The sequence below is a fragment of the Dermacentor silvarum genome, chromosome 1, assembly GCF_013339745.2.
Source record: "Dermacentor silvarum isolate Dsil-2018 chromosome 1, BIME_Dsil_1.4, whole genome shotgun sequence".
NCBI lineage: Eukaryota > Metazoa > Arthropoda > Arachnida > Ixodida > Ixodidae > Dermacentor > Dermacentor silvarum.
The window spans coordinates 105,923,601-105,951,403 of NC_051154.1; the positions used below are offsets into that span (position 1 = coordinate 105,923,601).

General features: G+C 45.0%; 1 protein-coding gene across 2 annotated transcripts in view; it reads right to left on the reverse strand.

The window, feature by feature from the left end:
• LOC119434241 (protein arginine N-methyltransferase 5-like) overlaps window positions 1-27,803 on the reverse strand; it is a 106,385-nt gene that overhangs the window by 34,535 nt on the left and 44,047 nt on the right. For both annotated transcript variants that reach the window (XM_037701495.2, XM_037701494.2), the window contains exons 7-10: window positions 24,966-25,049; window positions 9,756-9,827; window positions 8,899-8,976; window positions 2,279-2,334 (exon numbers count right to left, since the gene is read on the reverse strand). In XM_037701495.2, the coding sequence (XP_037557423.2) occupies window positions 2,279-2,334; window positions 8,899-8,976; window positions 9,756-9,827; window positions 24,966-25,049 (290 nt within the window). The remainder of the gene's footprint in view (window positions 1-2,278; window positions 2,335-8,898; window positions 8,977-9,755; window positions 9,828-24,965; window positions 25,050-27,803) is intronic.

The following is a 27,803-nucleotide window of genomic DNA, read 5'->3' on the forward strand; positions in this document are numbered from 1 at the left end:
GGGCACTCTGACACCGTCTACTCGGATGCTGTGTGCACCGAGCAGGGTAGGGCCACCTCACAGAGCTAACGTCTCCTCGTGGCTGCCTGTTCTTGTGACTATTTTAGGTGGTGTTTTTGGATGCCAGTTGTTGTCAGGGTAGCGACGCATTAAGCCTAAGGCTTGACAAAGTCGCCTGTCACACGTTGAGGGACACAGCCTGGTGGACCGCAGTGTTGAGGGTTCGCACATTGTTTCCCTCATTAGTTCGCCTCGCACGAATTGAAATTACTCATTCGACTCAAGAAAGCGAGCTTTGTTCACATGAACTTAGCATATGAATAGACGCTCGAAATTTTGCTAGCCAAATTGAACATCGTACCACGTGTGCGATGCATATGCCGAATTCCTCTCCCTTGCACTACTTTAGTGTTTGTCGAGTGCATTGAGTGTACGCAGCGTCAGCGGAGTCACCCCTGGTTTGCTGTAACCTGCACATCGTCAGCGCTGCTGCCCCGGACTACAATCGAGCTACCCCAGGCGATGCAGATGCCTGTGGAGTTCGGCGCAGCGATTTCGACGGTCGCCTGTGTCCGGCTCGCAACCCTTGGCAGCAGGGAAAAGAGCCGGCAGTCACCAACGGCTACTGCGGCCAGCAGGGGCGTTGGCGCGAGCGACGCTTGCTCGTGCCAACTTCTGCACCGCCATTTCCAGAATTCTGGCTTGGAGTCGGGCCGTCGAGCCTATAGAGCTGCTGCTGTGACCAACGGACGCCAGCGGTGTACCCCAGAGACAATGTTGGCACGCATGTTAATTGTGGATAACGTGTGGACATTTCTTCGGCACGACCACTGCCGCATGTACTAACTTTTGTTCGAGACGCACGCATTGACAGACCATGTGACATGAGTCAATGAATGAAATAACTTTTATTGGAGGTCCGGCGAGGACGCGAACTTGTCGCGCACCCAGCTAGTCCCACATGTTTCGCCAGAGTATGTATAGTGATTTAAGGTTGGGGGGATGTGGGGATGTGCGACTCTCACGCATCTCCGATGTTGTTTTCCCCGCATGGCTCCCGTCTCCTGTAATCCGGCTTTGCCACATGGCGTTACTGCGGCAGCGTATTACGAGAGATGGCACTAGTGTTGCGCACTAACGCCACCTAGCGGAGGGTAAACACAATACACGTCCGTGTTTTCATCTATGTAACTTCCAGCTTTGCAAATTTTTATTTCGTGAATGTGGCAGCCACAGTCGGCCTAGTAGTTTCTTTGGGTAATGTATGTACCGGATTGTAGTGGACATGGTGCGCACATATACTTTTTTGTCCTCAGTTGTTATACTTTACTTGAGATTTTTAAGGTACACAGTCAAACCTCAATTTAACGAAATTCGCAATGTAACGAACTATTTTTATTTCCCCATCTTAGTTCTATTGAATTAACGAAACCTCGATATAAGGAAGTTTTTTTCTGCAAGTACAACTTTGTTATATCGAGGTTTGACTGTATATGGCTGCTCCGTGTATATTGTGCATAGTTTTTTTCTTTTTCTCGTGCAAAATTATATTGTACTTAGTTTTGAAAATGTCTGCACTTTGTTCTATCAAGACATTCAGATTAATAAGTTGCTTCACCTTATTCTGCATAGAAAAAAAAATAAAGTTTGAGCAATCAAATTGAAAACTCTAAACGCTGTCCCTTATGTTCTTGCCATGTTAGAATGCCATGGGTAGTTAAATATAATATTGAATTTATAATTCTGCAAAACGAGGCCCACATTTTGGCCTCCTATACAGCGTTCATTTGCGCCCGCCTGTCTGTCTGTGCCCGCCTGTCTCCACCTTCGTTGTAGTATTTTTGCGCAACAATATCAGCTCGACAAGCACCAACAAGGACGAACTCACTTGTAACATGTGGTTTAATATGCTTGCTTAAAAGGTTAATTAGTGTACTTCTGCTAATTAGAAGATTTTCCTTTACCATTTGTTTAAAAAAGCGTTCAGCCTTATAATTAAATAAAACAACGTGATCAAAAGAGAGCTAGCCCCTTAAACCCCCCCCTTCCCGGCCTTTCGCTCAAGAATGATAACCAATTACTTGGTATCCCCCCCCCCCCCGCATTCTGGTAACACCCCCCCAAAACTGAAATCCTGGATAAACCCAAGGCAATACAACATGCGTACTTTAGTAATCATAATTCAGTAACACAAAAGCAGTTGTGAAATAAAAGTAAAATTGAGATTCCTAATTTACCAACAAGCCCAGCAGGGTTATTGATAATGAAAGACACTCACATTTCTGTGTCCTTGCCAAGCTCAGCACCTTTGTCCATGAGAGCAAGGTACATAGCCTGTAAGAAAATTCCAGCCAGCTGCATTAATTTGTATAACGAGTGGCACACAACTATCAGGTCATAGCAATTAGGTAGGTGTCTGATATACTACCAGTATAAAGGGAACCGAGGGGCCCGATCTTTATTAATCATATAAGAAGCCAACAAACAATGACACCAAGGACAAATAGGGGAAATTACTTGTACTTACTCATTGAAATATATGATAAATTAACTGAAAATGAAAATGGATGAAAAAACAACTGTCCACAGGTGGGGAACGAACCCACGTCTTCGCATTACGTGTGTAATGCTCTCACCATTGAGCTACGGCGGAGCCGTTCTCCCATCCACTTTCTGGCGTATTTATGTTTTACAACTAGAACTAACCCTGGGACTGTTAGCCAGCGCCACCACTCACAAACCTAGGGGCGGATATGGAACATCCTTTCTGCGAAGGCGTCACGAGCACGTGATCTTTTTGGGTGATGGCAACTGGTCAATAAACCCACATATGCTACCTGAAGGCATCAATGTTGCCGGATTCGAGCCCTCGTTATGTAATGCACAAGAAGAAAGGGAACCGAGTGGCCCGATTTTTATTAATCATATCATGAGAAGCCAACAAACAATGACACCAAGCACAACATAGGGGAAATTACTTGTACTTACTCGTTGAAATAAAGAAATGATAAATTAATTAAAAATGAAAATGGATGAAAAAACAACTGTCTGCAGGTGGGGAACGAACCCACGTCTTCGCAGTTGTAAAATATAAATACGCCAGAAAGTGGATGGGAGAACGGCTCCGCGGTAGCTCAATGGTGAGAGCATCGCACGCGTAATGCGAAGACGTGGGTTCGTTCCCCACCTGCGGACAGTTGTTTTTTCATCCATTTTCATTTTCAATTAATTTATCAGTTGTTTATTTCAACGAGTAAGTACAAGTAATTTCCCCTATGTTGCCCTTGGTGTCATTGTTTGTTGGCTTCTTATGATATACTACCAGTATGACACTCAAAGTGACATAGTGCCGAATGGTCGTGGTTTACCTCGCTCTTAATAAGTGAAACAACAACCAACTAAAAAAAAGAGAGACCCAAGTCGGTCGCATATTTTTTTTATGTACGAAGCTTGGTGCACCATGAATATCCGCACCTTGCACCTGGCCATTACAATCTTTCCAGTTGCCAGTACTAAAACCAACCATAAACCCCAAAAGCAAGAAAAGAAATGCATCTCTATGGCTAGTTTTGTACACTGACATTTCACTGCACACGGTTGGGTGGTTTAATGTTCATCAAGGGTCCGACGTGAGCTCATTTGCATGTTACATTGAAACTTAAATGTACAGATCAAATTTCAAACTACTAAATGCCATTTGCCCTTCTTCCCACGGGTGCCACCAGCATTGCGCCTACATAGATCACAGTACTGTGACGTCGCTCGTAGCGACACGTGACTTAGAGAATTGCAGTCGAACCCACTTATAACGATACCAGTTTTAACAATATATCGGTCATAACAATGAGAAACTGCTGCACCGTCAACTTTTGTATGTTTTCTATGGTGAAATAACCCGCTTACTACGATGCCCCCATGCCGCATTATCGGTTTTAACGATGAAGTCTGGCTACTGGGTGTCCGTGCCGAAAGGGAATGGAATGCGAGCTCCTTTAAAAGAAAAATCTTTAAAAATAAGTTTGAGCCGTTGCACGCCGCTGCGCACTGTTTCCATCCTTTTCTGCATCGCCAGCATCGCGCGCCTGTCCCATTGCCCTTCCACCCCTCCGAACACGAATGCACCGCGCCATCTGCACTGATACTTTTGCTGATAGCTCTGGGCTGGTGGAGCGGCACAAATGTGCGACGCAATAGAGCAAAAACGGTGTTAGCGTCCACCGAAATGAAGTGACGGAGTTCGCATCGCCATAGTGTAAATCGTACTGGAGTGACAGCAACGCCAAAACGCTTCGTGCGTATTTGTGCCTTCAAAGCCTTTATTCTTGCGTTTACCGCCGCGCATAGCACTGCGTTGGCCGTGTGCCTTCATGACTGCATAGTCACCATCCATGATCGCGTCCGTCCGCAGCGGTTGTGGCAAACAATATTTTCGTTTTTACTCAGTTCAAAGCTGTCGAGGAAGAAGAGCACAGTCTACATCGCGATGGGCGGTGACCTGGTGACACTGGCGAAAAAATAATCAGGATGAGCACGTGGTAGTGAAAAGCCTGTCTCGGACGAAGACGCACACCATGGCCGCGCTGTTACAGAAGTCACGAGGCCTTAGCCGTTGCTAGTGCTAATCAGTCACGAGATGACGAGAATTGCAGCTTCCGCACTGCTTTTGTGCAAAATAGAAACATGATTCTGCTGATTCATTCAGTAAATAAAAGCGTGTTAACGTAGAAAGCATTTGTTTGTTAGTTTCTTGTTACCCTCGATAATTTATCATTCGATTAATTCGGACATTTTTTCGGTCCCGTGAAATCCGAATTAACGAGGTTTTACTATGGCAGTGCCATTCTTGAACGTCGACAACTGCGACTTGTTACTCACGATCGGAGCGCGCAGGAAACAGAGTTAAACAATTAAACGAGTCAACACAATCGAGGAAGGTGGTGGGTGGGGCACTGGCCTCCCCGTCATTGTAGTTTTCTCACAACAGCTCTGCCATTCCCCTATTTTGGTTTTTTTCATGCAACCCAGTTACTGTATATCGGGTATAACAGTGAAATTTTCGTGGCACTTGAATATTGTTATAAGTGGGTTCAACTGTATTCAAGGCAACATCAGGTATTTGTTTAATCTGTTGCTTTAATCGACGAATTAAAGTTTAGAGAAATAATAAAACATACAAACCGAATGTCTGCATGTTTTTGTTTTACTTTGCACTGCATCAAGAGAGATGTACTTCCGTTTCGTCTGCTTGTTCCCACATCGTGCGATCACGTGCACTGACAATGAAATTATGTCATTTTCTACTGTGTTCCAGCGCGCGATCATGCTCTGATCCGCTTGTGTCTGCCTCAGTGTTCGTGCATCACTGACTTATACCGCGAGTCGGGTGTTCTCGTGCACAGCGTGCAAAATCGTGCGCTGCACGATTCCATACAAACGCAACAGCTCGCGCTGGAGACCGTCACCAAAAGTGCGCCACAGAGCAAAAAATGTGAAAAGAAAATAAAAAAGAAGCAGAGCCCGTGACGTATCCATGACGCAATTCTCCAGCTTCAGCATGGGAAAACGCAGGGAAAGAATTTCCCTTGTGGAGGCTAGATGCGGCAAGGGAAGAGAGCCTCTCTCGACAGTGGCGCTCGCCTCTTTAAAGCATGGTTTCGCGGCACTGAAATATTTCTATCTCGGCTATTAATGAACCAATTTGAAAAATTCTTGCGGTAGAACGCTCCCTAGAGGGCACGTAACAACTTCCAGCGTATAACCAAAATTTGTTTGTCGCCTGGTGAGGCGCCCTTTAATGAAAAATATTAGGCATTTATTTTTATATGCTGACAACTCTGTGGGCATCAGTCAAGAGCGGACCTTTTTGTAATGCTGCAACAACACTACTCGCATGGGTTTCCGTAGGGGCATGCACCAGTTCATGCTCTTCACAAATTTCAGATAAGAAAACACTCTATTCAAATTGGTTATTTTGCTGATACTGTTCTTTTGCTGAACCCTAAATGAAGTATGGTATAAGGAAACACTTTGTTTTTGTAAAAAAACATTTGAAATTTATATAATCTCAATTGGAATTATTGGGACCTGCTGCATAGTTTCTGCTGGGCATGTATGAAATGCATGGCCCTAAGCTTTCATTTTCTGCAGATGTATTTCTCTGTTCTAACATTGTGCTCTCTCTCTCCTAGAGTATAGTTTGCACTTTTGCAGTTAGTAATGGGCAGTACCAGTTTCTTTATTTCTTTTTTGAAAAGGATGTGATAACCGAGAGCTTTGATTTTATTGCCAGGCGACGTGCCACAACATGAACACGAGAAAATTAGATAATTTACAGCAACAAAAGATTGCTGTTTAGCATGCCTAAATAGGAAGGTTTGCTTTTTATTTCCTTTTCTTTTCTTTCTTATTTTAAATCCAGAATGGTGATGAATATAAAAGGGAAGTTTATGACAGTGTAGTGGCCACTGCTAGGTGGTGGCTGGAGATGGAGAGAAAATGTGGTGGCACAGATCACGCTGCACAAACAAGATTGAAAAAGGTACCAAAAAAGAATTGTTCAACACAATTCTCGCTTCTCGTCTCTGCTTCATCCTGTTGTAGCTATAACAGCAATGTAGCAACCCTAACAAAATCACCAACACAATTAGAAACGGCTCCACAGCAGAAGTTGTGCTGATAAAGGTGCCGTTACCCGATTTTCCTACAAAATCCCAGTCGACAGCTATACAAGGTTGTAGCTTCATATACCGTATTTATTCTAATCTAGGCCGTGTAGGAGCTGGGGTGTCGTGGCCTTGCCAGTGGTAGGAGTTGGGGACGGGCATATCCAAAGTGGTAGCTGGCCCATGCCGTCGTCCGCCTCATCCACGCTGAAGACGTTGTTGAAGGGAGGAACAGGTTCTCATCGAGAACGAAGAGTATTGGGTTTATTTACATTATTTACATGAGAAGTAGGAGAACGATACGTCTCCTCAGTCTAACATGACTGGATCGAAGCATACTAGATCGAAGCACTGCCTACATCTCAGGGCAGATGGGAGAGCACTCCCGATGGCCCGCACAGTCTCCCTCTGTCCAAGCTACGGTCCCACCATCCTCCAATTGGAGCGTCGAGAGTCACCGAAGGGTCCGCCTTGAGGGCGAGGGTGCGCATAATCCCCCGGCGCCTTCGTTTCCCGACCACATTCGGAGAAGTGCCCTCAGGCACACACTGCTCACTCCCCACAGAAAGGAGGGGACACTCGTAGACAGGTGGCTTCGTGCCTGACTTGAACTGATGCGTCTGTTGTTCCTGGAATGCCAGACATCGACGGGTTTGTTTGGAGAACGGCCTTGGCGGCTAGCTGGTCTGTCGAGCGGCCGTGAGAAAGCGTCGTAGTAGAGGCCCTTTTCCAAGAGTCTCCTCCTCCTACGTCGTGACATGTGCTCTTTGAAAGGTGTAGAGGCATGGTGTCGCCACTGATCCTTTCCCGGCGGGACGTTTTTCAGCCTCCCGAAGCGATTCGTCGCAGGTAATCAGGAGATACTTCCAAGATCGCTGCCCCCGCTGGTTGCCGAACGCAACAGCCGATAGTTTTTTGCAAACAATCATATGCCAAACTCTAGGGTCGGCTTAGGTTCGAGGATTCTAAAAAACACGCCAGTTTTTAACAGAAACTGATAAATACATGGTGCACAGCTAGCGCCATATAGAAAAGTCAGTATCGCAGCCACTATTAGCCGCACCAGTAGCCAACTAAAGGACATGAGAGACGTCGTCATTTTGACCTGTTTCGTATCGGTAGTATCGGCATTGACGTGCGGCGTGGCATTATCATAATGGCACAAAACAAGCGATGTCACTATAGTGCCAATTTCAAACGAAAAGTTTTGCTAGCTGCAGCATCATCATCAAACGTTCAAGCCCAGCGGGAGTTCGGCATCAATGAGAACAACGTCCATTGTTGGAGGGGCAACAGGAGATGCTTTCTGCATGTGCCACAACGAGGATGGCATTTGCACAGGGACTTTGATCGCGCGCTCCTTCAAAAACTGCAGCATCTCTAATGCGCTTGATGGTACTGAATATAGTGCACTGTTAGAAGATGACAGTGATAAATAAGATAGCGACGAGGCTAGTAGCGATGATGACGTAGAATGAGCTCAGCATGTTCATATTCAATAAATGCTATTTTCATTTTGTGAACGCTGTCCTTGCTTTTTTGTTCGGCTTGCATTCGAGGTAATTTTTTTTTCTGGCTTTGGACTTTCAGGGGTCAGCTTAAAATCGGGGTCGGCCTAGATTAGAGTAAATACAATAAGTTCTCTGAGGTGTTTTGATAGAATACTATCTTTTATAAAGATGCTTCAAGACAAACCTATGCTCTGCTCTGTGTAGATAACCAACAAAGATTGCCAACAATTTTGTGAAGACAATTGAAAAAATAAAAATAAAGAGCAATTTTTATGAACTGATGATTATTCTGGTGTGAGAGTTCAGCCTTGTAAATTGTATGGGAACAAACAGGTGCTTTTTAGCACTGTTGCCAACATAATGACAAAAAAATAAAGAAGGTTCAGTTCAGGGAGTCAACTGTCTTATGCACATATCAACAGTAATGACTACTAATGCACGTCCCAGATACAACAGTTTCAAGGACTGACCATTTCTTAATGGCCATTCAGATACCATGAAGTCCCAGTGATTCCAATTGGAATCGCACAATAAAATTACACCGATAAAAAAAAAGTGTGCAGTTTATGGTTGGTATTTTCATTCTATTAGACCTAGAATTACTTCATATCTGAAGAATAAATTTTTTGCAGCCATGCACTAATAATTTACGCCTGAAAGGGCTAAACAAGCAAATGCAGGGTGCATAAAATGCTTTCAAATACACATAGTAAGCATGTTCTCACCCTCTGGTACTCTGTGTACTTCACTGGGTCTTTCTCGAAAATTTCGTATGTCACAGACTCCAGATTGTCCATGAGGGGCTGGAATTAAAATCAAGTAAGACCATTTAAACATTGAGGCAAGCTAGAATTTTAACGGCAAACCACGGCATACTTCATATGAATGCAATGTGGCAATATCCCAGCGCATAATTTTTTTTTTTTTTTTTAGGACAACCGTTTTGATACTTAGTGACAGCAATTCCCTGAATGCAAACTGAATGCAACACAGTTATTCAAGCAAGTTATCATCATAGTAAGGGTTACATTTTGTAGGGCATTCCTGCTTATGCAGAAGCAAATGTGTCTGTCAAACACCAACAAGAGTAAAGACCATCTTGTTCCATGCTTAGCTAATGAAACATGTCAAGTGAGTCCACATATGAAAATCAAAGTGGATAATCTTCTGCTATGACAAAAGAAAATTTGTGTACTGCTTCAAAGGACACCACGCTCTTCCAACACATCTTAAGTAAAAGCCCACACACATGCTTATAACCTCAGCATTACATTGCCTGGGTTCCCATCATCTAGATCTCAAGAATTGAGAGTGCTGGGGATGTGAGGGGAAAAGGCCCCAAACCCATGTTGAACCCGTCTGAAGCAGGCAAATTACACATTTTAGGACATGACCAGCAGCAGCACATGTCACAATATCACCATTACAGCTCCCAACCCTTAAAACTAATCTTGGTTCCAAACAACTGTACCAGTATCAACATTCCCACTAGTGAGGACTCCAGCCTATACTTATTCTAGCACAAGGTAAAAGTTTTGCTTTCTGATGTCAATACTACTGCAAAAGCAAAGGGATATCTCACTTGAAGTGGCGTTTGCAGGTAGTCCTCAAAGCCTTTGGCAAATTCAGACAAAGGGTCATCTGGAGGCCTTGTCTATGACAAAAGGAAATAAAAAGTGATAAAGCATATGATGGACTACAGTGGCATGCAAATATGAAGAACATTAAAACTAGTAATGTATATGTAATCAAAAGTTTTACGGAGCACTTACTGGTCAGGTAAAAGCATCAACAGTAGAACAGGTCACTTATCAAAGTCAAAAAACGAAAACTTTACATTTTGAGACTGTAGCAGGATAAAGATCTGCATGCAATAAACAGAAACAAGGCAAAGGCCATTGTCGCGAGTGAAAGAATAGAATGAAAGGGACAACGACGAAGTATGGCAACATGGTTGGGCCACATGCTCACGGGGCATGGACTAGTCAGCGGAGGCCCCGTGGTGCTCGCAAGATGCGGTGTGGTGTGCTGCAATCAGACCACGTGTGAGAAGTGCATACTCAAAAAGGTGTGATGGCAGGGCAGACAAGAAAATGGGAGGTGGTAGCCATGAGCCAACGAGACCAGAGGCAGCCGAGACCCCTAGCGACCCCAAGCTCTGAAGCCAGCGACCAAAGCAACCAACCAGGCACCACAGAATAGGAGCGAGGTCCAGGGCCACCTGCATTCCTGGCATTCTGGGGCTACCAGGAGCTATCAGCGGAAACCCAGGGCTGCTATTCGATTGCGAAATGCAAGGCCCAAGCGTGTATGGGCGCCTGGGACAATCGCTAGGCAGCGATTGTCCCACTTCATGAACTCTCTGCCACCACCAGTCGGAGCCAGTGCCAACAGCACCAACCACGCCACACTTACCGATCCGAGTTCACGTGAACAGACGTGCGAGATATGTCGACACTTTATGTTCACTTATAGGCAGTGCTAATTCATATGTTAGCAGTTCACGAAGGAATGTCGAGAATGCGGCAAGACATTCCCGCAGTAGCTGCGAGCTCTCACTGTCTGCTCCTGTTGTATTTTAGTAGTATGTTTTGTTTATTTTCTTTTATATTGTAATTACAATTCTGTGCTTTTTTTCTATGAACCCAGTTCGGAAGGGGCGCGATGTCGATTGCTAGAAGCACCGCATGTTGGGAAGCATGACTAATGTTCGCTGCCCATACTCCACAGCCATTATCACGGAAAGAAACACCAGCAAGAATACAGCTGGAATCGCTGTTTATCGAAGCTACAGACAACATGCTACACAGGACACAAGGCAATCTGAACAATGTGTACTATCCTCAAACCATGGCACAAATGCTCAAAGACAAACAAATCTTGCAATGACTGGCTCATTATGAACAAAGGATCTGTACTCCGTAATGCACATATAAGACATTAGACAAGTCTTTATACTCTATTGTTCTACAACAACACGGTAACATAAACTGCAAATTACAAGTTTTCTCAGCGGTTATTACTAATTATTGTCATAGGTCAGCATACTTACTCACGAGTAAACTGCAGGGGTGTGCGAATATTCGAAACTTGAATAACGGATCGAATAGCCACTACATTTGTAAATGGTAATAATTTTCAAATGCTTTTCGAATATTTGAAGACGTTAACTGCACCCAAAGAAACAAAGTTTGAGCAAAAGTAAGGTAAGTAATCACCCCCGTGGGCATAGTATAAAATTAAAACATGATAACTTGCACTGTGCAGCAGGCTACGTCACTTATGTAGCCATACTTTGCAAGCTCTACAGTGATCTTTCGCAGTCTCTAAAGAGCCCTGTGCATGTGAAGAAACCACTTGTTTGCTCCTAATGCTTCAAATACTTTTAGAATATTTGAAAACATCAACTGCATCCAAAGAAACAAAGTTGGAGCAAAAGTAAGGTAAATTATCACCCCCATGGGCATAGTATAGTATAGAACGAGTGTGAGCAAATACGTAGCCTGCAAAAATATTTGTGTGCTTTTAACACACCGCTTCATAACGTGCTATGAAATGACAGAAACTTGCTAACTTTAAGAATGCTGTGATGTGAACATCGTTTTATATTAGCTGTGATAAAGGCTATTTATTATTCGAAAAGTATTCGGTTCGGTCTGAAATATCACTATTCGCACACCTGTAGTAAACTGACTCATACTAGCTCCACACTTAGTTCACAGGTGTGACATAAAGCTTTAATGAGTAACGAAGGCTGTTATTGGGCATGGGTATGAATAGGAATGAGTGCCAGCAAGTCTGAGTGGACGTGAGTATGTATGCGAGTGAGTGAGTGCCGGTGAGTGAAAGTAGACATGAGCATGAGTGGGTGCCGGTAAGTGTGAATGGAAGTGACTATGAATACGGGCGAGTGTTGGTGAATATGAGTGGGCATGAGTAGAATGTGAGTGAGTGCCGATGAGTGCGAGTACACAAGTGTGAGCAAGTACGTAGCCTGCAAAAATATTGGTGAGCGAGTATGCGCAAGTTTCAACTTATCTGCTGACCTATGATCGTTATTGGCCCAAATATAATACAAATGGGACTATAATGCGAGGAAGGTCTTTCAAAAGTGTGAAAAAAAAAAATAATATTGCAATTATAAAGCAAAGCATTATAATGCAGTTGTGTGCTTTAACTCTATCTCATAAGTTGTTTGTAGCTGTGTGGAAGCTACGAGGTGTGCCTGTCATGATCTCACGATTAGCGAGGCAGTTACGCCACACTTTGCCCCGTTTGCAACGTGCCGCACGAGACAGATTGTCTGTGCCAACCAATATATCGCGAAATGAAAACATGTATACAGCTGCACTTCAACTTCGCATTAGGGAGTATTGTAATCTTCAGTGAACTTTCAACGCAAGAGATAAAAATCGTACTGGAATTTATATAACATTTTGTTCCCATGGATTGTCAACATTTTTTTCTGATAGTTACTTCAATATTTTCTTTATTGCGGAATAAAAATCCTTTCAATATAGTAAGTACTTCAATGGTGATATGAAAAAAAAAAAAAACATCAAATCCGTAAAGGTTCACTCAGTCCACATCAGTTAGTGCTTTGAAATAGGCACTTACATTACACTATCTGTACAGTTGAACCTCCATATAACAAACACAGATAAGAATTATCAAATATAATGAAGTAGATCTAAATTTTATTTGGCCATGCTTCCTTTCAATGAGTACTCTACAGCTATAACAAAACAGAAAATACAAATTTAGAGACAATGTTTAGTTACAAAGACGCGAAGGTTTGTTCGCTCCCACGTGAAATCATATTCGGGCAGCGAAAGAGCAACTTGAAACAACATATTCTTGATGCATGTGCACGTATTGGCCAGCTGCTGTCAAGCCAACATGCCAATCTCATGTAATCACACCAATCCCATGATTGCATATTAACAACAATACGCACCAAGTATTTGTAATATAGCGTTCCCGTGCCGCTAACAGACGATCAAAATTTACAGGAGACCCTTTGCCCCCCCACTAGGGGCAGCACGCTCGTGTTCCTTTGCATAGACCCGATCAATCTATATATTTAGTTTTTCACCCCACCGATATAAGCAACTAATAATTAATATTGCATATAACGAAATTATTTTTGTGTCAGATGCAGCTTCGCTATAACAAGGTTTAACTGCATTCTGCCAGTCAAAGTATTTGGCGCCAAAACATAAAGGACAATTAAGAAACTTGAGAGGAAGCTAAGGACCACAATACAAGCAATGGAACAGAAATACCTGAAGCATTCAGAGACAGGAAGACAGCGGTAGATAAGAGAGCAAATGCAGCTAGGCAATGTTATAGTTTAGATTAAGAGGAAGAAGTGGAGTTGGCAAGGTATGTGAAGAGCCATGCACAGTGGTGCCACTGACGAACTAAGATTTGGAGCAACTTTTGGAGCAGCAAAATTTTAATTTTGGAGCAGTTCGGAGCATCCAGATACAGATTTCGGAGTACATTGGCGCTAATAAATTCCAGCTGCTGGACACCATCCTAAGTTATTTCAAACACTTAAAATTGACAAGCGTTATTCCAGAAAGTATTTGCTTGCTGTAAAACAATGTTCGGGGTGGGACTGCCCAAATTCATTTCGGAACAATTTTTGGAGCAAGTAAAATTTCATTTTGGAGCAGTTTGGAGCAGGCCAATCTGAATTTTAGTGGAATAATGGAATATGGCAGAAAACATTCGAAAACAGGGAATAAACCAATGCAAAGCGCGTAGTAGAAGCACGCTTTGTAGCTACAGCGTACTAGAACAAGAAAGAGTGGGTCGAGCAATGGCATGGCATTTGTTTTCCCTGCAAAGCCGAAAACATCGGTGGAACTACAATCGAACTATACCTGCGCCGACGCTCATGATCATAGCGGAAAATGTTCCCAAATTATGCGGTCCAATCGACGCGCTCACATAATTTCTGGGTCACCATATGTCACCGCAGACCCAGAGAGCCGCAATCAACCCTGGGTTGGTAAAACATAAAAATATTCCAATATGTCTTTATTGCGATATTAATTATATGGACACTACAGGCGCATTTCTGCCGTCGCCGTGATGTTCCGTATAAAGTCCAGGGACGATAACATCGTCGTCGCGTGCCATATGCTGTGTGTGCGAGTGAAAGCATGCGAGGGTGAGCCGACAATGACGGCTCAGTCTCGCGCGCAAGGGAGGAAGCGCGCCGTCTTCTGTCGCACGCAAGGTACCGTGGGTGGAGGGAAAGGAAGGGGGGGGGGGGGGTTCTCTGGCGGCTGCTGCGTATGGCGCGGCAGCGCAGGCCCTATCATGGAAGCAATCAGCGATCGGGGCAGAGTGCGAGTGCTCATAGCTTTGTGCGCGGTGTGTTTTCGCCGCTTGAGTTGAAGCGAGAGGCAGCACGAAGGTAAATTCACTCGCTGTTGCTGCCACGCTTCCTTCCTCCAGCATTTAGACAGCCAGTTTCCAAGGTGATCGAGTGAGACGTGTTCATGTTTGTGTTCGCGTGACACAATGCTTGTTAATTTAGTTAGTAAGCGAATGTTTACAAGTTTATACGGCCGATAAAACTACTATCCTTACTTCGTATAGCTGTCTACTAATTTGCTATCGCAATCGATGCTTCGCCTTTCCGGCGAAACTGCGACATTTTATTCTAAATCCGCTATTAGCCCCTCGCGATATGTCAAAATGTCTCGGGCCTCGCCGATGTGGGTATAAAAACAGATCGGAATATTTTTACGGTATACTGGCCGTGGAAACAGAGACAGCCGCCCGCTGAACCCGCGGCAGCGTGTGCCTCCCTAATATCTAGTTCGCTCGCAGTGCCCTAACCTGCTTTTCGTTATTTTGCATCTCAGCTAGGGAGCGCCGCGCCGCTCGGCCCACTCAACCGTATTCTAGTGCACTCTATAAATACAGCCGCCCTGGCCATTCCTACAGCAGTGACAACAGCAGAGAGTGGCCACTTGCTGGAAGCACCAAAAAGTCCTGTGTTAAAAACACGAAAACCACAAGAAAACCATGAGAAACACGAAAACTATGAGAAACCACGCCGTCGCGCCGTCTGCGGAATGTGAAAGCCCGCACTCTTTTTCGGAGAACGAATCCGCTCGCTGTTCGCGGCCACTGCCAGGGCATATGTGCCGAACCTGTTCTGGAGCAGCGTGGCACCGTTTCGGTCTATTTTTTGTGTTTGGCGCACTTTGGCGCAAAAATCTGCGTTTGTATCAAAATGGCGCAATTGGCACAGGAGTCCCACCCCTGAATGTTGCTCTGCCTCTAAATACATGAGTTTCCCTTTAATTTAAATGAAGACAACAAACCTGTTAACATAGTGTGCTGTAATTAGTTTATTTCAAGTTGAGTGAAGCTGCTCAGATGTTGCCTTTTACAGCGTATGATTTTTTCATTGACAGCTGACACTTTGTTATGTTTTCAGCAAGGCTCTAGCATCAGTCATAAACACCTGGCCAGACTCAATGTCATTAATTCTTTTCCAGGGGTGGGACTGCCCAAAGTCATTTCGGAGCAATTTTTGGAGCAAGTAAAACTGCGATTTGGAGCAATTTGGAGCAGACAAAATTGAATTTTGGAGCAGCTTGGAAAGCAACCGAATCTGAATTTTGGTGGAATAATGGAATATGGCAGCGCACTTGTAAACTACGACGAAACACAGAATAAACCAACACGAAGCGCATAGCAGAATCGCGCTTCGTACTTATCGTGTACAAGAGTATGGGAGAGTCGGTTGAGCAGTGGCATGGCGCATGCTTTTCTGTAAAGCCGAAAACATCGGTGGTGCTACGATCGAACTATATATACCCGCGCCTACGCTCATGGTGATAGCGGAAAATGTTCTCAAATTATGCGGTCCAATCGAGGCGGTAAAATCATTTCTGGGTCACCTATGTCACCGCAGGCCCAGATTTCAGCAGTAAACTTTGGACTGGTATAACGTAAAACTATTCCAAACTGCTTGTATTGCGATATCAATTATATGGACACTCCAGTGCATTTTATTGCGATAGCAATCATATGAACACTCCAGGTGCATTTTTGCCGTCGCCGCGTTGTTCCGTATAAAGTCCAAGGGCGATAACACCGTGGCCGCGCGCCATATGTGCGAGTGAAAACATGCGAGGGGAGCCGACGATCGCGGCTCAATCTGGCGCGCACGAGAGAGGAAAGCGGAGAGCAAACGCGCAGTTTCTGTCCCGCAAAAGGCCGTGGTGAGATGGGGGCGAGAGGGAGGAGGGGGCATTGTGCTCCGGCAGCAACTGTGCATTTCGCGACGAGGCGCAAGGGGAACCGACGATCGCGGCTCAATCTCGCACGCGAATGGGAGGAAAGCGGGGAGGCAGCGCAGGAGGGACGGGAAACGGCTTCTACTTCGCCGATAACTGCGTTCTTTGCACGGTCGCGCGTGCCGTAACTTGAAAACGATCTGCAGACGGCTCATATGCCTTTGTGCGTGCTGTGTTCTTGCCGCTCAGTTTGTGTTGAAGCGACAGACAGCACGAAGGTCACTTCGCTCGCTGCTGCCGTCGCGCTTGCTCACGCCAGCAGCAGCGAGTGTCCGCAGACACCGAGTGTGATATGTTCATGTTTGCTTGTGCATGCTGACACCATGTTTGCTACACAAATTCAGTTAGTAAGCCAATGTTTTTAAGTTTGGGTTAATGAAAATTACGGTCACTGACCAAGTGAAAAAAGTTGTTTTGACGTTTCAGAGCCTGTACAGGTTCCTTGTTCACAATGCAGTGGACGTAGCATCGTTGTCCAGTTAAATATGCAGTATACGACGTAATCTATATGAGTACGTCGTATACTGCATATTTAACTGGACAACGACGCTACGTCCGCTGCATTGTGAACAAGGAACCTGTACAGGCTCCGAAACGTCAAAACAACTTTTTTTACTTGGTCAGTGACCGTAATTTTCATAACCCAACATGCTACCTGGCCAGACGAGCTTTCGTCAAACTCTTGACTACTGTTTTCAAGTTTATAGGGCCGATAAAACTACCATACTTCGTATAGCTGTCTACTAATTTGCTAACGCAATCGATGCTTTGCCTTTGGGTGAAACTGCAACTTTTTATTTCAAATCCACCATTAGTCCGTGTTAGATGAAAATGGCTGAGGCCACGCCCATATGATCGTAAACACAGACTAGAATAGTTTTAGGTTATACCGGCCCTGGGGACAGAGACGCCCGCCCACTACGGCGCATGCGTCCCTAAGATGTAGTTCGCTCTCAGCGCCCTCAGCCTACTTTTCATAGTTTTGCGCCTCAGCTAGGGTGCGCCGCACCGCTCGGCCTACTCGACCATATTCTAGTGTACTCTAAATCAGTGTTGTACACGTTCCTCTAAAACAGGAACAAAAGCTCGTTCCTTCCCAATTTTGAAATGAGTTCCTGTTATAAGTTTCTTTAATGCGAAAGGAACGCGTTCCAGTTACACCTTGAACATTGGAACATGTCGTTACATTGACGTTACATTTTATTTTTTAACAGCGGAGCTGTTTAAGCTCTTGGTTAGGCCGCGTATTGTGAACAAGAAACTGCGCCTGGCGATGACGTCACCGCACGCTACCTAGCAACGCCTCGCACAGCTGTTGCGAGGCGTTGCTAGGCGACGCACGTAAAGTCATCACTCAGCTAGGTTACCACCCTCTAGCAGGTTACCCTCGCCGCAGCGCGAGGCACGGCCGACATATCCGGCGTTCGTCGGCGTGCCCCGGCTGCAGTCAGCGTCGAAATGCGACTTGCTGCATTTTACGTCGGTCTCGTCACCCAGAATGGACCGCATCCGCGTCTCGTCGAGCAAGATGGGCTGGTGGATAGCCATGATTATGGAAGGCGCGAAAACCGACCCCTCTATGGGCGTCTTGCGCTGGATGATGATGATGATCATCGCCAGCGCAAGACGCCCAGTTTGAGTTTGAGGTATAGTAGCGGCGCCTGGTGGCGGCGAGAGAAGTTATATCTGGGTAGTACCAGCTTGGGTAGTATTGAGCCCTGGCTGTGGCGAAGCACGTTTCCAGCCCGAGTTTTACGTCAATTCGCACTTTTTTGCTAGTGCGAAAAGGCTCGTCACTTCTCAGAGACCACGCTGCGAGCTGGCCGCAGCCTAGTTTAACGAAAACGGACTCTCCGTGTGCCGTGGGACGTAATGCTGGAAGCAGAAGGAATCGGCGAAGCCGATCCGGAGAAACCTAGCTCAGCCGCGAAAAAGCGTCACCGTTGTTACTGCTGCGTCGTGAGCTGCCACGAGCAAGAAGGCCTGAATCCCAGCATCTTTTCTTTGAAGGCCTCACGAAGCGGAGCGTCAGGCGCACTGGATAACTTCGCTGCCCCACTATGAGCAGCAGAGATTTGAGAGTTAAATGTGCTCATCCTTGACCTCAAGCCAGCACGTTCAGGCAGCGCAGCAAGCCAGTATTGATTACAGCACGTCGATGTTCGAGCGCTGTCATTAAAAGCTACATCAAGCAAGCAGCGCACAAGCTCGCGCTGCACAAGCTCGCGTTGCACGTAGTACGTTACTGCGAGCTCATATGCATTGCATCAGTTATTTATCAGTTGCTAAAAGGACAGATAGCCGTTACTACAGCGCAGGCATGACTACTTATTTAGCGGCATGCAGTCAACAAATATTGCAGGAGGCCCGCTGTTTCGTGGCATGCTGAAGGAGCATGCCATCGCGGCGCGTACGATCGTGCGCTTGAGCAGTTCGTACATTGCGGCAAGCTGAAAGATCACTGCCGTCGCGGCGCGTACCGTCGTGCGCTCAAGCAGTTCCGTACACATGATGTCTGCTTATCACTGCTGTGAATTCATTTATGGCAAGCATTTCCTCACGTTTGTGCGCCTGAATCTAGCAGCGTGCAAACCTTACCTGAAGTTCAACTTCGTACATGACTCACTTCACTTGCGATTGACACTGGGCTAAAACTTCGCCACTTATTTCTTGAACGGTGTACACGTATTCGGCATTGCATAATAACGCAGCGTATCACCCCTGAAAAAATCTTCGGCACCCGATATTTGCTGCAAGCCGCGGTACAACACAACCGAAAGTGGCGGGTCCATATTGTAAACATGCTTTCCGAAGCAGACGACCGAGCTTGGTACTACCCAGTTTCGGATTGAGGGCGCTTTTTAGCACCATTTTTGCAGCGCCCCCTGGGCAATGCAGAAGCCCCATAGTCCAACATGTGCGCCACGCCGCGCCGCCTAGACGCATGCGCATTTTATACGAAACTAGGAGTTTCAGGATGATACGAAACTGCGAACTCGCTGCACGTGCCACCACCAGTATCCATCAGCCCAACTTATTCGATGAGGCCAGCGCGAAATGCAGCATGTCGCATCTAGACGCCGGCTGCAGCCGGGGCACGCCGACGAACGCCGGATACGCCTCGCGACGAACTATAAAGTGCTGTGCTTTCGCTGGCGTGGCGTCCTCGTGCTGACCGCGCTCGCGCGTCCCCGCTACGTCGGACTATAAAGGGGCCTTTAGAAGACTGCACGCCGACCCCGAGTATCGTGCTCGGGGTCGGCTAAGTTTGCTAAGACCCAGCCACGCCAAACCAAGTTAAGCAAAGGAAAGCAAAGTTCAAGCTAGGGAAGAGCCACCAGTTTCGCTGTTTGCCCAGTCTTTGCAAAACTTAGTGTGAAGCTTCCCCTAATTTTTTCTTAAATAAAATATAGTGTCGGATAATCCTGGAGCGAAATAAAGTCAGCAATTTAAAACTCACATCGAACTAAGCGTATTGCGCGAATTTGAACATCGCCAGTAGCAGATTATCTGGAGATAAAAAGAATCCAAAGAAACGCTCCTAGACAAATTTCTAAAATTCAAATTTCTAAAATGCTCCAGACATGTCCAACTGCAACTTTGGTGCTCGTCTATTACAAGTGCAACATATATGGCACTTTCCATTTCGGTCTTCAAATGCGCAGTCAGGATACTGCGCTTCAGATGTGCAAATAGAAAGTTACTCACACGCACAAATACAATTAAATTTCTTGCACAAGAAACTGCATGGAAAGGAACAATACAGAGGCGTTTGATTTAATATTGCTGTATGAGCGGGTAAAGATATCCAGAATACATAATCTCAACTTAAAGTTCCTTGTTTTAACTCAGCATTATAATGGACAACTCATTAAAAAAAATGCACCATAGTCACGTGACAGGCAAGCGGTAGTTCCTTGCGCCTGACGCAGTCGCCCATCCGCCCTGCATGATTTGCTGCGTACGTGCGTGCGTCTGTTCAGTGCGGTGAAACGTTTACAGAAAGAATGCCGTTCCTTCGTAAACATAACGAGTTACCGTTACAGTTCCAGTGACCCTTAACGGAACGGTGGTGTTTCTCCGTTCCTCCCAAAATGAACTAGTTCCAGGAACGCCGTTCCGTACAACACTGCTCTAAATACAGCTGCACGAAAACTATGAGAAACTGTGCAGGAAGCACTGTCGGCGGTGTGTGGAATGTGAACGGCTATACTCTTTTTCGGAGAACGAATCCACTTGCTGTTCGGCCGCGAAGCGGCCACTGCCGGAGCACACATGCCGAAGCCGTTCTGGCGCAGCGTGACGCAATTTCGGTCAATTTTCCGTGTTTCGCGCAGTTTGGCGCAGGAATTACCGTTTGTATCAAAGTGGCGCAATTGGCGCACGAGTCCCACCTCTGCTTTTCTGAGTCAGGCCAGCCTTGATTAGCCCCTCGTAACGCTTAGTCATTGCTTCAGATGACACCAGGTGCTTTTCAATGGTCTGTTTTTCCTCGTAAAGCTGAAACCTCTGTTCAGCAACTGGCCGATTCACCACTGGCGTCGACCGATTATTTCGACACCAGCAATTCAAACAAGCTCGATTATTCGGACTATTTTGAGGCCCCATCACTGGCCCATAAATTTAAAGTATAAGTACAACCGAAATTTCGGACACCTTAAGGTACGCCATTCTATATAATTCGGACTACGCCTGCACGACTGCATGCTAATTTGACCACCGAGTTGAGCAGAAATAGCAATATTTTGGCGCTGATACATCGCTGGCATCGCCGCAGTATGATGTTCGGCCATGTGGCCCACACCTCCTGGAAACCGAAACTAGCGAAGCCTAATTAATCTAGCACCGACCGCACCCAAACCGTCGGGCAAGCGAACTCCGGCAAGCCATTCGGGAGTGCATTCGGGTTGGCTCCGCACATCCAGTATTTATTCATTGACGTGTTAACTGGCGACACGGTCGCGGCGACTTAAGCTGTTTAAGAGGCGCCGCCTACACCCTCGATGTCTCCGCCAACGAATACAGTGACTGTTTAAAAAAAAAAAAAAAACGCCGTCATTCGGCAATGATAGCGCGGTCGACTCCTGCGCGGCGATTTTGTAGTGATGCATTCCGCTCGATTCTATATGCCGCCCTTATCGTCCACCGTTCTCTGCCGGCTGATACCAGAGCGCCGCTCTTATACCACTGACAAAGTGCAAGGAGAGGCAGCGGAAAAGGCATCACTACAAAATCGCGGTCCTAGCTGTTGCCAAAGGTTGAAGGTTCAGTGCATGCATCAATTGTACTTTCGTCTATTTGCGGCGACAGCCTAACAATCGTAGAGATAGGGACTGACCACATCGTAGGCAAGTGTATGTGCGCGCAGGACTGCATTGACAAACTTCGGCTTTATCTTTGGACGAACCCTTTCGCAACATTTCGCGCGACTAGCACTGGACAAGTCGACGGATGATAGAGTCGCTGGTGACGCGAAATCCTGCGAAAGTGAACGTATCCCTGAAAGTGGTCAAACGAGGATAAGGTACTTTTTTTAGCCACTGGCGGAATAAATTCAGTTCTTTTCTGGCGAATTTGGATATTTCCGACTCCAATTTTTTGGACTTTTATGCAGTCCCCATCGAGCCCGAATTATCGGTCGCCGACGTATAGATAACGTGAAGTTCGATTTATGAAGCCGCTTTAGTCATGCGCGCTATGCACGTCTACGGGCCACTGTGGCCACACATGTAATGCGCAGTCGCTAATTTTGGCGCACTTCGGCACAAAATCGTATATTTTTATCAGGATGGCGCAGGAAATCTCGCGCAATCTGGCGCATTTGGCGCAGGAGTGGGAGCACTGCATGCACAATAAGTGCACGTTTTGAACCAGATAAATACAATCAAACGGCTCTATAACAAAGTCCTCGGGGCCCCCAAGAATCCTTCATTACACAGGTCACTTCGTTGTAAAGGTCATATACCGCATACCGCTCAAAATAGAACAGGCTAAGCACATTCAACAAAATGTTTATTTAACCCTACTTCTGTTATTGGCATGCTCATCAAGTGCAATGCCATTAGCACACCTTGTGACGTCTTTGGAGGGCACTGGGGGCACCACTAAGCCGCTGGGGATGCCTAAATTCCTTCATTGTGCAGACGAATTCGTTGTAGTGGTATACATTATACAGGCGTTCACATCACATGAAAAAGATTGTAATTTGGCAGGGACATCGTCCATCCTTTGTTATACAGGTCATTTCGCTATAGAGGCATTCGACTGTACAACCTGGACAACCTAGCTAGGGTGCCCAATGTATTTTACTTTGTTGGTGCAGTCACGACGCAGGAAGACTGCAAGGGGTGGCGAAAAGAAGTCCTTGTGAAGCGTGAAATGGTGATACAGTTTATGAAATAAGGTTAGACGAGCAAACTGATGTCAACGTGATAGTGGTTCCAACTGGGCACGTTGTGCCGAGTTGTTGAAGCTGTTGGTGGCTGGTGAAATTGGTGGCTGGTGAAGTTGGTGGCTGGTGAAGTTGGTGGCTGGTGAAGTTGGTGGCTGGTGAAGTTGGCGGCAGGTGAAGTTGGCGGCTGGTGAAGTTGGCGGCAGGTGAAGTTGGCGGCAGGTGAAGTTGGCGGCAGGTGAAGTTGGCGGCAGGTGAAGTTGGCGGCAGGTGAAGTTGGCGGCAGGTGAAGTTGGTGGCTGGTGAAGTGTGAATAATCTGAAAGATGAAGTGAACAGCACGGTTTTGCAGAGATTGAATGTTGCTGATAATGTATGCTTGATAGGGATCCCATATGGCGGAAGCATATTAAATTTTTGGGTGGATCAGCATGATATAAGCAAGTTTTTTTTATTTAATTAAAAAAACGTCTAATACACAGCTAATGTCATTTAACAACCATTCCATTCGACTTCCTACCGCCTACTTTCTCAATAATGCTAGTTAAGCCAACTTCATATTCACCACCCCCTGCAGTCTTCCCGCGCCGTGACCCCGCCAATAAAGTAAAACGCATAACATGCCGCTTATCGCTTAACGCAAGATAATTTATTCCTCACACAATAATAGAATGGAATAACTTACCATCACGCATAGCTACTGAAGTTAACTTACCATCTTTCCAAACCTTGTTGCAAGAAAACGGTATGTGGTAGCAGGTTCATTATTCTAAACGAAAATCATCACTATCATTTTCCATTAAAGAACCCTAATGGAGCATCACAAAGGAGTAGGAGATAAAGTGCTTACAAAGCATGACGCAAAAAAAACTAGAAAAAAAATTGTGTGTAAAGACAAAAGTTAAAAAACGAACAAAAGAAAACAATGCAAAGTTAGCCTCAGTTAAGAATACTATCGCAACACTTATAGACATATATAACTATAACTAAGCAAAATAAGGAAAAATTTAATTCTGGAGTTTTAGATGCCAAAACCACAATCTGATTATGAGGCACGCTGTAGTGGGGGATTCCAGATTAATTCTGACCATCTGGGGATCTTTAACGTGCACCCGATGGATGGTACACAAGAATTTCATGCATTCAGCCTCCATCAGAATGTGGCCACCGCAGCCGAGATTGAACTCACAACCTCAAGCTCAGCAGCAGAACGCCATAGCCAAGCAAGCAGTCTGATGATAATGATAAAATTACGAGAAATAATGCATCATCATCAACAGAAGCATTCTTTCCACAGCACAGTTAATCGGCAAGCTATCTGAGCAAGCATATACTATACCACACTTGTTCCTGAAACAAAGAATGAGCAAGAAGTGGAAGGACCAGTCCTTCTGATTGCTATAGGCCATTTTAGTTTTAGTCAATCAATGATGCCACACTGAAAAGTCTAGGCTGTATATATGAACATTTTCTCATTTTTACAAAGACAGGGCATTATCATGTTACCCATGCGAGTTCTGTACAACTTTCCTATGCTTGCATAGAGTTTCCTACAAAAATTAATTGAGCAAACCCTGGCGCTAGTGTGTACGGGAGCTGCAAGAATGGCGGTTCAGCCAACATGGGAATGATGTGCCACTCATGGATCTGACTAAATTTCATCCTTCTAAACTGTTTTATGGCTTTGCATACTGGTCATTTTCAACAACATATTGCATTACAAGTGCAGCAATTCACAGTGATTATGCAAGTTCACAGTGGCTTGCCGTGTTTATAAAATAATAAGTGCTTGGAATTTTAGGAAGATAAAGCATAATAAATAATGCCACAAGAAGGTTTGAATTCAAAAGCACTAAATTCATGTGCTAACTAACCATCCCTCCTATGTTCAGCTGAATAATTCCAGCACCAGAGTTCCCTCTAGTAATTTTTCAAGAAACTATGGATGCTTGCAAACTGGCCTTAACACTATGCACTAGACAGCGCTGTAAGAAATTTGCCACATTAACAGCCCAAGGTAGTAGCAATAAAGCACTCGCTTAATATGATCTATACATTTCACTGTTACTTACATTGAAAAGGTGATCGAGGTACTGATAGTAGAGCCTCATGTGCTCATGACGACAGCTCCCATCAATAATCAGCTGGCTTCCAAGCTGTTCAGTCAAATAGGACATAAATAGAAGCATGTGAAACATTTACCAGCAATTTAAAGTTCATTACTTTATTAATCTTATTTGATGGCATGTGTAAAAAGGTTCTTGAAACTAAGAAGCCCGGATGGCACACCTACTCTGCTTGTTTCAGTGTAGCCTCTGGGCAAGGGCATTAAAGGGACACTAAAGAACAACGCTAAATCAGTTTACAATTCTGAAGTATTCTTTCAAGAGCTCCATTTTCATTTCCTTGGCAGAAAGGGTTTCACTTCAGAGAAAATAAAGGTTGAAGTTTCCCTTCTTGAATTTTGCATGAAAACCGTAGAGCCAGTAAGTCAGTGTTATGTCATGAATTTCAAATTATTTTCCTGTACTTGGCCTGTTCCCATGTGAAGAAAGTTTCTCTAAACACACTAGGTTGATTCCCCAGTTCCCTTAGAATGCAATGGTATCTTCCTTTATCAATAAAATTTTAATTATTCCCAAGCAGATGCTGTCCTAACTGATGATGTCACAGGCAGCTAGTGTGGAAACTTAAAAATAAGAGTTGTGCCCCGATCTAGCTTTTTCACCTTTACTGACTTACTAACTCTTTATGCGCAGAAAGAGTGACATTTTCAATGTTCCAGAAGTGTGATTTATGAATCTTGCTTAACTTAATATTTCTCTTTAGTGTCCCATTTAACAGGCAATATTAATTTTACAAGAACTGAAGTTTGGGCAAGTTTGTCCGTATGCATGTTTGCCTTAATAGTACAAGGAAGACCATGACACGACAACGACATCCTGTCGTTTTCTCTTGTGTCGTCATCTTCTTTGGGCAATTAAGTCAAACAATATTAGTCACAAATCCAGCAGGCTTTCTCTACTACATACATAAAACTAACCTCTGAAAATTATTTCCATGCCTTAACCAAGAGGGGAAATTATTGACAATCCAGAAAATATATTTACGTAATAGTACAATAGTAAACAAAGGAAAGCCACGAGGAAGGTGGGAGACAGAAAATCAAGACGATGAGCAAAATGAGAAGGTGAAAGCAGGAGCCAACGTTTCGACAAGTGGACTTGTCTTTTTCATGGTGACATATGCTCTTCTCAGCACAGTATACAGGGTGTTCCAGCTATCACGCAGCATGATTTAAAAAAAGAGGAACGGCGTTACGCGAAGCAAACCTAGTGTGTATTGTTTCCAGTACAGTGGAGTAGCTGCCAGCAATATTTTTGTTACTGAGATTTAATTATATAATTGTAATTAATTGCCTAACTCGAGAAGTACTGTCCTAATTATCAAAGTGTCAATGTGAAAACTGTAGAGCAATATGAAAAACCCCTGATACAGCTTTCTGTTGCTCAATATGTGCTACATAAAAGTGTTTTTCCGAGTGTGAAAGAAGCCCGCGAATACACGCAAAGTGTCTCGAGCGGCCAGTCGCGAGGCAATTCTGCATGTATTAGCAGGCTTCTTTAACACCCGGAAAAACACATTTATGTAGCATGTATTGAGCAACAGAAAGCTGTATCGGGAGTTTTTCAGGTTACTCTCTCATTGACACTGATAATTAGGACAGTACTTCTCAAGTTAGGTAATTAATTACAATTACCTAATTAAATCTCAGTAACGAGAAAAATTACTGGCGGTTACTCCACTGTACTGGAAACAATACACACTAGGTTTGCTTCTAAAGGGGAGAGAGGGTAAGACGGGTGGGCGGGTAACGACCGAGGCTGTTTTAGCGGCGAGGGTGTAGAATTGAAAGGAAAGGTGTGCTACTCAACGTCGCTGAAGGAATGTGAGGTAGCGCTATCGGTCAGCTGGTTGACGTGTCACTGTAGGGTTCCTCTTTTCCTAGAAGGGGCAAGGGGGAGGGGGGGTTTAAATTGCTCTGGTCAGCAATTTAACCCCCCCCCCTCTCCCTTCGTCCAGGCCCCTTCCAAGAAAAGAGAAACCTACAGTGACACGTCAACCGGCTGACACATCGCACTACCTCACATTCTTCCAGGGACGTTGAGTAGTACACCTTTCCTTTTAATTCTACAGCCTCGCCGCTAACACACCCTCGGTCGTTACCTTGCAGACCTACCTTACCCTCTCTCCCCTTTAGAAGAACCGTACCTCTATATACTGTGCCGCAGAGAGCACATGTCGCTTTGAAGAAGACAAGTCCACTTGTCGAAACATTGGCTCCCACTTTCACCTTGTTCTCGTTTTGCCCAGTAGTAAACAATGAAGCCTAACATGACCAAAGTCATACACTTACAATAACATGTTTTAGCACAGCAGGGCAACACATGATACGCTACACGGAGACGCATACTCGCACGCAACAGTCCGTACATGTGCAGAGGCCCACACAGGCATACACTACCAATGACTCGCTCACCACGCTACAGTGCACTAATAGGGCCAAGGGTTGAGATGAACATGCGCAGTGGCACAAATATGTTTTCACAAATGTGCATTATGGTAGTAGACAAGGCCATTGGACTACTTAAGACATCATTACATTTACCCTTTACTTCATTCACACTTCCTCACAGACTCGGATCCACTCCTACACATGAATATCTGCATTCTCCCTTCGATATAGCGAGAGCGGCTTTCCCACACAGCTCAGATGCCTGGTGGTTGGGCTCACCATACACAGAAGTGATGAAGTAGGCGGGAATCTCACATTAACTAGCTCTCTACAATAAATTTAAGAAAGGCCCTTTCCTGAAGGCTTTAAACCAATTTTTATTGAATACACCGTC